The sequence below is a fragment of the Notothenia coriiceps genome, unplaced genomic scaffold (assembly GCF_000735185.1).
Source record: "Notothenia coriiceps isolate Sejong01 unplaced genomic scaffold, NC01 NC01_scaffold00026774, whole genome shotgun sequence".
Classification (NCBI taxonomy): Eukaryota; Metazoa; Chordata; class Actinopteri; order Perciformes; family Nototheniidae; genus Notothenia; species Notothenia coriiceps.
The window spans coordinates 745-10,311 of NW_011359475.1; the positions used below are offsets into that span (position 1 = coordinate 745).

Genomic DNA, 9,567 nt, shown 5'->3' on the forward strand with positions numbered 1-9,567 from the left:
GGCCCTAATGCTCTTCCGTAATAATGAACTGATTTCGGTGAAGTTGACTTTCCTCGAGGGTTTTTTGTCACACGTCAGTTTCACTGCATGGTAACACTGTGAGCACTAATGTTCTCTATATCTATACATATGTATGTGTTGTAATTGTATGTACTGAACAGCCAAGTGATCTTTTTCTAATTGTAATGATTTAGCTGATCTTGAAAGTATGCATTATGGTTTTAATAAGTAATTATAGTATGAGAGTAGCTCACAGTGTGATACTTGTGCACCTCAGCTTGCTGCTTGCCTCATACACTCCTGTACCTGAGCCCCACAGCCTCTCACTGCAGAGCTTCCTCACACTCACCAGAACCTTCTCTCTCTCTGTTAACAAGCAGCGAAGGAGCATGTGCGGCGCAACCGGCAGAGCCGCACCTTTATGGTGGAGAATGTCATAGGGGAGCTCTGGGCGGAGCTGGAAGAAGGTAGATTCTTTCTCCTCTTTTTCTCCTCTTTCCATCTTCCTTTCCTCTAGGGTTAACACTGTTGCTGTTTCCTTTGCTGCATATCTTTCTTTTTAGGTACTAACTTTAGATATTACTGAAATAGAGCACTAGAGTTTTTTTGAGGAACTGTAATAACCTGGAGAATGTAATAGTTACAGAAAGGCGCTGAAGGTCATTATTTTTAAACGTGTGTTGCTTTCTTTACTTCTAAAGTCCTGGATGACAAACTACAGTTTAGTTCATGCTGGGTTTTTCTTCATTGCGTCTGCCATTGGTTCTGTCAGTTATGATTACAGTGCTCAACTGTGACTGTCAACATTAGTCTACTGAGTTTCTCTCCACACTGACTTTAACTTAGTCTAACATCTTAGCTGAACTTGTTTTCCTTTCTACCTGCATGCTCGCTCTGCTGTAAGTCACACGCTCAATGACCCGCCCACTCAGCTGAAAGAAGCAGCATACATTACCAAAGACCCTTTTTCCTAATTTCAGTAATACAATTATAATATCAAAAGATCCCTTAGACCCTTTCAGTGAAAGAGATGTATGTTGGTTAAATACAGATGTAACTGGTACTACTTGATTAGTAATTCCGCCTTTAGCTGAATTTCTGTTACATGTAGTTTGACTGCGTAAATCATGTCCAAACTGCCCACCATCTTGTCTTAGCTAAAGCCCCTTAAGAGTCTGTGTCATTACCTCCTGCACTGTGCTGCTCACATTCCCACAGCCCCAGAGAGGAAGCAGGACTCTGAGGTTCAACCAGCTGCAGAGACACACAGAGTCTCGTCCAACTCTCCTGAGAATGTTCCTGAAAACAGCGTACAGAGTAGATCAGAGGCAGCGAGGGAGCTGTTAGATGAGAAGCATTAGATGCACATGACTGACTGCACCCCCCCTCTGTGCAGGAGACCGTTACGTGGTGGTGGACTGTGGAGGAGGAACCGTGGACCTGACTGTCCATCAGATCCGTCTCCCAGAGGGACATCTGAAGGAGCTCTATAAGGCCTCAGGTAAGAGCATACTGTAAGACCACTCCATCTGGTCTATTATATATCTTTATTGAACAAGGACCATGCATACAAATACATTCATCTTTAAAAGAGAAAAGATGCTAAATGCTAGATAATAGATAAAAGCTAATTTCCATCTGCAGTTCCTGAAGGAACACACATAACAGACATCAAACACAGACATATCAAATATAAATACTAGTACATTTGCCAATAGAAATATCATTTTACCATTCATTTAAAATCTCAAATTACAGTAAAGTAATGTTGGCAAGACTGGTTTCCCAAAATCAATGATGGCCGTAAATGAGAAAACTGATTGTGAAAGGCAGAGGGATAAATCTGCATTTAGAGCAGATCGTGAGGTTCTCCCCATATGTTCAGAGCGGACGTGGAAAAGCTTCTCAAAGGTGTCGTGGTGGTATTATCAATCAATCAATCAATCAATGTTTATTTATATAGCCCAATATCACAAATGTTACATTTGTCTCAGTGGACTTCACAGTTTGTACAGAATATCAGTATGACAATACGACACCCTCTGTCCTTAGACCCTCACATCGTACAAGGAAAAACTTCCAGAGAAAACCCACAGTTAAATTCCAATCTAATTTTTAAGAACAGAATGAGATTGTCAAAGCTGAGGAGATTGAATTTGGATAATATATCGCAATTAATGTGTTTTAATGATGTCTTATCAAAAAGGTTTAAGGCTTGTTTGAAAATAATCTTAACCAGTTTGGGCACAGTCTTTCTTGCCTGAGACCAGCAGGTGATACAATATTGGAGATGTGAGAAAATCATGGCGTGTTTTTGATGCTTCTATTGTACTGAGCCACAGTCTCACAGGACCCCTCTCTTCCCAGGCGGTCCCTATGGCTCCATTGGCATTGATTATGAATTTGAGAAGCTGCTGTGTAAGATCTTTGGCCAGGATTTCATCGACCAATTTAAGATCAAGAGACCAGCAGCCTGGGTGGACCTGATGATCGCGTTTGAGTCCCGGAAGAGGGCGGCAGCCCCTGAGAGAACCAACCCACTCAACATCAACCTGCCCTTTTCCTTCATCGACTACTACAAGAAGTTCAGGGGCCACAGCGTGGAACATGCCCTGCGCAAAAGCAAGTGAGTACACACCAGAAACCAGAAGACCTGTCCCTGACATATTAAATAGATCAGTATAGTAAGATGGAGCACTATCGTTATTTCAACACACAGCTGATCTGTCTGGATCATAAAGAAGGCCTGATGAGATCACAGTGTGCATCTTTCACACAGCATAATGATGGTTTTGTATATGAGGGTCTTATTTAGAGTCAAATTGAGGATAAACCAAGATTTGCTTTAGGGCGGGACTACCTAGTTATTGACAGGTTGCTACCACAGTGTGCGGAATCATCTTTTGACTTTGACACTTCCACAGTGAGTTTTCACTTCATCATAGTTAATTATAATATGTTATATTCAATTGTACTGAGTTCCACCCTCATGTGTCACTTCTGTTTCCAAAATGTGACATTATCACTTCTTATATACTGTCCATGGTTGCTGGAGAGATACATTTAAAAGCAAGATTAAAAGCACCCATTTTGCCATAATGACAAACACTTAGTACTTAGTGTTAGACAGAAAGTAATAAATGGGCTTCCAGGCCTTAGAGTTCTGTAACGACTGACCTGTGGGACCAGCATGGAGTCTCCATGTAATGGGCCTGTCTCCTGTCTGTGTGGATGGTAATAATCCCACAGTGAGGGACATTATAAGATATGTATACGTCTGAAACTGGAGCCCACTGAGCCCCAGGCTCCTATGATGTCTAACAGGAAGTGCCAACTTCAACTGTGGAACTCACAACCTAATGCACATACTGCACAGGAATCACACACATGGGATCACAGCAGACGGACACTATAGATTTATTATTGGACACACACATCATCATTCAAATATCTCACAATGAAAAATGAACAGTGCACATTATCATTAGAGATGTCAGATCATGAGAAAGCATTGTTGATATCTTAGTGGTTTAGTGTCAGTTTAGATATGAAAATTGGGCTATCATTTAAAAAAGATTATGTTAAGATTCTAAGCAGATTGTAAGTGAAAACTATGTTATCATATTTTTATTTTCATATACAACTATGCAAAACATTTGCCTTATTTGGACATATTGTTATTTTAAATATGTTGTCATTATCATTTTAATAGCGCCCTATCTGCAGATTTCGTTCATATATTCATATACTGTCACTTCCTCTCTCAGTGTGGATTTTGTCAAATGGTCGTCTCAGGGGATGCTGAGGATGAATCCAGACGCCATGAACTCCCTGTTCAAGCCCACCATAGACCACATCATCCAACATCTCAGTAAGCTGCACTCAAAACAAACAAACACACACACACACACACACACACACACACACACACACACACACACACACACACACTATTGTGGTCAAACAAACTGCATTTCATGCTTTGATTCCACATATAGCTGGTATTCATAGTGTCTTCACTCTTAAGTTGTGCAAGTAACTAATACAATATGCTTTAGAGATATGGAAAAACCTCATATCCTGATAAAGATATAATAAAATCTTTTTTTTAAAGATAATAAAAATAAGTATTTTTAAGAAACAATTTAGCATTAAAAAAGGCTGCTGAAGACATCAAGATATAGCGTTTTTCTAATTCAATAAATAAAAAGTCTATATGAAATGAATTATTTTTGTTTAGTCCTGTGTGAATTAAATACATTCTGCTATAAGTTCTGATTTTCTTGAAGTAAAACATAGGCCTAGCTGGTATAACGTTAGTAAGGATTTGGAAGAATATAAAGGATAAACATTATATATATATATATATATATATGTATATGGTTATATCACTCAATGCTATTATACACTGTATACCATGTCATCTCATGATTGTCACACGTGACTATAGTTGATTGATTGAGTCTTGCAGTATTAGCCTAACCTGCAGAGGACCTGCTTTTAACTTTGTCTGCAGACAGTGACAGTGATATCGATCTCACAGATACTCACACATGAACTCAAATAAAAGCACAAACAAAAAACAAACAAACAGTAACACAGGCACAATTAAAGCACTGTAGTCTGATTTGATAAAATGTGTCTGTTATTTAGAATAGGAGTGTGACAGACATGAAGCAGGATGTACGTGCACACGCTACACATGTTAATATGTTTACGATGCTAAATGCGCCATAAGGAGAACAAGCAGACAAGCAAGAGAGTAAAATCCAAGCCTTAGGTGCTTTGGTAATGAGGGATCATTGGTGACATTTCAGCTGCAGATCACCAAGAAAGGAAGGGGAATATGGCTCAAATGTCAGATTGTTTACAAACTGCTCTATAATCCCACTGTGTGCGTCTCTCTCTGCACTGTCAGATCATCTCTAATAATAGGATCCATAGGCAAAGTATTTTCACTCTGTGTCATACACCTGCTTATCCTGTTACACAGCGGTGGTGACAACATGCTTTTCAGCTTCTGATCTGTGGTCAGCTGACACACAGCTGTAATGATGAGTCGGTAGAGAAAATCGGAGATCCATTTGAACACATGAGCTAATTGAAAAGACAGTATAAATATCCCACAGTAAATGTTGCACATAAACTTCAAACAGTAGTGGCTGGTGGCACATGTGTTCCTTGTAACAGTCAGTTGTTTCCTTCATTGAGTTTCTGTCTCCTCCTCTAGCGGAGCTGTTTGAGAAGCCGGAGGTGAGCGACATTAAGTTCTTGTTCCTGGTGGGGGGCTTTGCTGAGTCCCTCCTGCTGCAGCAGGCTGTCCAGGACATGCTGCAGGGCCGCAGCCGCATCATCATCCCCCATGACGTGGGCCTCACCATTCTGAAAGGGGCCGTGCTGTTCGGCCTGGACCCCAGCATCATCAAAGTGCGCCGCTCCCCCCTCACATACGGGGTGGGCGTCCTCAACCGCTTCGTGGAGGGCAAGCACCCTCCAGAGAAGCTGCTGGTGAAGGACGGCACGCGCTGGTGCACCGACGTCCTCGACACTTTCATCGCCGCCGACCAGTCGGTAGCACTGGGAGAGCTGGTGAAGAGGAGCTACACCCCCGCCAAGCCCTCCCAGCAGGTCATCGTGATCCACGTCTACTGCTCCGAGAAGGAGAAGGTGGGCTTCATCAGCGAGCCCGGCGTAAGGAAGTGTGGGACACTTCGCCTGGATGTGAGCGGAACAGAGAGCACGGCGCCACGCCGTGAGATCCAAACGCTCATGCAGTTTGGAGACACGGAGATCCGGGCCATGGCCGTGGACGTGTCCACCGGACGCACCGTCAAAGCTAGCATTGACTTCCTAAGCCATTAAGAAGGGAACGAGAGCTCATGTTCCCAAATATTTAGGATCTGTTCAAATACACACACACACACACACACACACACACACACACACACACACACACACACACACACACACACACACACACATTTAAACACATAAACTGGGGATGTTTGATGGAAAGGTCAGTGAATCTCAAGGCTGCGTCACTCAGAGGTTAAGTGTGGTTGGTAGATGGTTTGAATAAAAGTGTTAAGGTTTACCTTTAACCCGGGCAGGCCTTCAGCAGTAGAATTCATGTTACAACCAGAAAGAAAAGAGAGTGCAGTGTGTGAGCTGAGGAGCCTTATGGTGTTCACACACTCATAACATACTGTGTGCTGCTCTGTGATGAATCAGGTTGAAGAGCTCCTCACAAGGAAGATAAAGGCGTATCACCTCTCAGACATAACGTGTAACAGGACAGCTTTTGAAATCATCGCTCTATACAACCCCAGAAAAACAAAACATACGGTATAATATTCTACACTATCATAGTGGATACACATTCAGATTGCATCTTCTTTGCTTCAGATTACAGCAAATCAATGTATATCTGTAAACGACTAACATGTGATCATGGTTTTGCATGATTCAGCTCTTTTGACACAGAGTAAACTGTCACAGTGCTGCCAGTGTTTTTCAAAGCATACTGTTTTGTTTGTAAAGGAGATGGATTCACTTTATGGTAGTGCTGTAAGCAGGTTCACTAAAGTATATAAATCCTCGACAAAAACATCAGGCTGAACCATTAGCTTATTTAGCGTGTTCATATAAAGAGCCCTGTATGACTGTATGAAACAAATCGTCCCTAGATGAAGAAGGGACCAACCATAGGGCTTATTGGCAATTCATGGGCAGCAAAACAAGCTGTTAAAAGAGAAGTCAAAAGGGTTAGAATTCACATCCAGGAGAATTGAAGCAACATTAGCGTTAATTCTGATTTGTGTATTTGCTTAACATTTGTTTACAGATAGCCTTTGTGGACATATTTAACAGATAAACATCTACAGCTTTGTTATTTTTACAGCAAACCTTAGGAGAACATATCGGTATGTCTTTTACTAATTGAGAGACCAGAATCATTTGTCAGCACTGAAGTATTACCATATGTACTGTAAAGGTAAAAACCCGGGCTGGTATGACATGGGAAGTCAATGTAAATCTTATGGCTTACTTTTGACAGTCACTGGCAATGCTTAGTATATCTGAATTTAGCCAATCAGCCAAATCATGCAAAACCACCAGTATGTTCCATTAAAATGATCCACAGTCAAATCTGAATCCTAGAATGTGAAACGTGCTGCAAGCTCAATCTGAATAGCAAGTACAGCCCTCAATGCGCATAACTGTTGCCTTTATTTGTTTATGCTTCTGACTATTAGATTATTATTCTGCACAAAGATGCAGGCCAGCTGAGACAAGCAAGGAAGTGTGTTTATTTCTGTGTAAATACAGTATTTAAATATTGTACAGATTTGTTGGCGTTTATTCTGCAGCTTTAGAACTGTGTGTGTGTGTGTGTGTGTGTGTGTGTGTGTGTGTGTGTGTGTGTGTGTGTGTGTGTGTGTGTGTGTGTGTGTGTGTGTGTGTGCTTTCACATCTCAAATAGTTTTTCTCCATAGCATGAGGCGCAGCAGGTTGGATGCTCTGTTTAAAGTGAGAGTGGATGTGTGCTTTTTTTCGCAAACACAAAAGAAACTTGAATACCTCCGTCCTAAGTATTTCAGTCTTGAAATGGTAGCAGAGTCTGTGTCCGGTCCCCTTTTCATCTCACCCGCTGAACTGTAGGATCATAATTATTACATATTCTTTGAAGAAATACAATCAAGCCATTTCATTTAGAAATTGTTTTCTTTGTTAAAGACTGAAGCATAGTCAGCAATAATCCAGTGAAGAGTCACATTTCCAGATGATCATGAAAGGTTTACTTATTAAAGTCTTAAGTAAAAGAGGGCCTAGTATATTAATTGTGATGTCAAGATTGACTCACCCCATCAGTGCATAAACTGCATCCCTTCATCACTCAGCTTTATATACTGTATATGTGACTTCAGATTTAATCACTGAGCATCACACTGATTGTAAATCCGTGAAAGGACTTTGCCACATCTAAATGTTCAACATTCACCCTAACACTTCACAGGATGGAAGTTCCTTTTCCTGATGGAAGCACCGGTTGCTGTGCGTTGTCTCTTGTTTTTAAACAGCATTGGTTGAAAGATGAAGCCTGGTGATGTAGTGACATCATGGTTGTTGCTAGGTTTATTCATGGAAAAATGCTCTATTGGTGTTTCATCAATTTCATTAATTCGATGCACGGAAGCTACAACAGCTTATATTATAGCTTCCTCAATTTAGGTCACCATTGTCAAAAAAGTCTGCTACTGCAACTGCAAATTCATGTGTGAAGGTCACTTTAGGCTAAACATCAGAGTAGCTACGTTAGCGTTAGCTTTCGTAGTTACATTTATTCTGTACAGAACCCTGCACCTTCTTCCTGCTGTGTTACAGTTGGACACTTCCAGTTCATGACTTTGACTTTGATGTGTGTACCTGACCATGAGCGTCACCACATCCTCACACAACTCAAGAGACAGGTGTTCACAAGACTTGCACAAGTCTCTAAGCTAGTTTATTAGCTTGGAGCTAGAAACAAAACATCCCGTAAAGAGGCAAAGTATCACCGTGATAAAAACTGGAAGAAGAATATACCTGTGGATGTTTCTTCGGTTTTGCTCCAGAAAAAAGGATAGTAATGTTTCAGTCATTAACCAGCAGGTTTATTAGTAATTTTGACCTTTAGTGTTTCTGGGATCTTGGTTTCCAAATAGTACGATCTTAAAAACAAGTTTCCCATTTTAACGGTGAATCAAAGCTTGTCTCGCTTTTCATTTTCAATGTACAAAGTCGCTCGGGATGCTGTCCGGCTCTCTTTCTGCATGCACGTGTCGCATGTGTCGCATAGGAATGACTAAACAGCTACAAGCTACCAACAATAAGTTGTTTGCTATTACTAATACACAAAATCAAGGTTCGGCACTGTGATGAAGATGATTGCAGTGTTTTCTATAATAACTTGTGTGCTTATCAGCCCTGTCACAGGCTGGAGTGTGGCTGTGCTGTGTATAATACTCTGTTGCTACTGTTTTCTGAGCTAATGCTAATCCATGCTAATGCTCTGAACTGACAGTAGAGCAGCACCTCACATACTTTACTGATCTGAACTAATCTCATAAGCTTTTATTCCTCTACACAACTCTCTACTCACAAAGGATGAATATGAACCAGAAGGTTATAATAACACCATGTTTTATTGATTCTTTGAGTAGATAATTACAATGTTATGTGTGAAACCTTGAGTATAATGCACAGGATTCCATGGGAGCCTGCCTGCAGGCAGCAGTCTCAGGACACCTCCACTCTCAGGACAGGAAGTGTACGCTAATAATTCCAAAAATAAAATCGCCACTATCAGTACAGCGCCACTTTCCAAACAGGAAATGCACGCAAATACAAAATAAAATCGTACTGGCACTTATTATATACATATGTATATATATATATATATATATATACATATATATATATATATATATATATATATATATATATATATATATACATACATAAGAATGTCGGACGTGTTTTGGAGCATTTTGCAGCACCTCGTTTACCTCAATTTTTTTCACGACT

At 40.7% G+C, this 9,567-nt stretch overlaps 1 protein-coding gene across 1 annotated transcript; it reads left to right on the forward strand.

Annotated features, from left to right (window-relative positions):
- Positions 1-377: 377 nt before the first annotated feature.
- Positions 378-9,327, forward strand: LOC104957330 (heat shock 70 kDa protein 12A-like; the record flags this gene model as incomplete). The annotated part of the gene is made up of 5 exons (XM_010784952.1): positions 378-467; positions 1,397-1,501; positions 2,368-2,626; positions 3,768-3,871; positions 5,231-9,327. Coding segments are annotated over 5 exons (1,190 nt in total), but the record flags the coding sequence as incomplete, so codon positions are not given.
- Between the last annotated feature and the right edge of the window lie 240 nt (positions 9,328-9,567).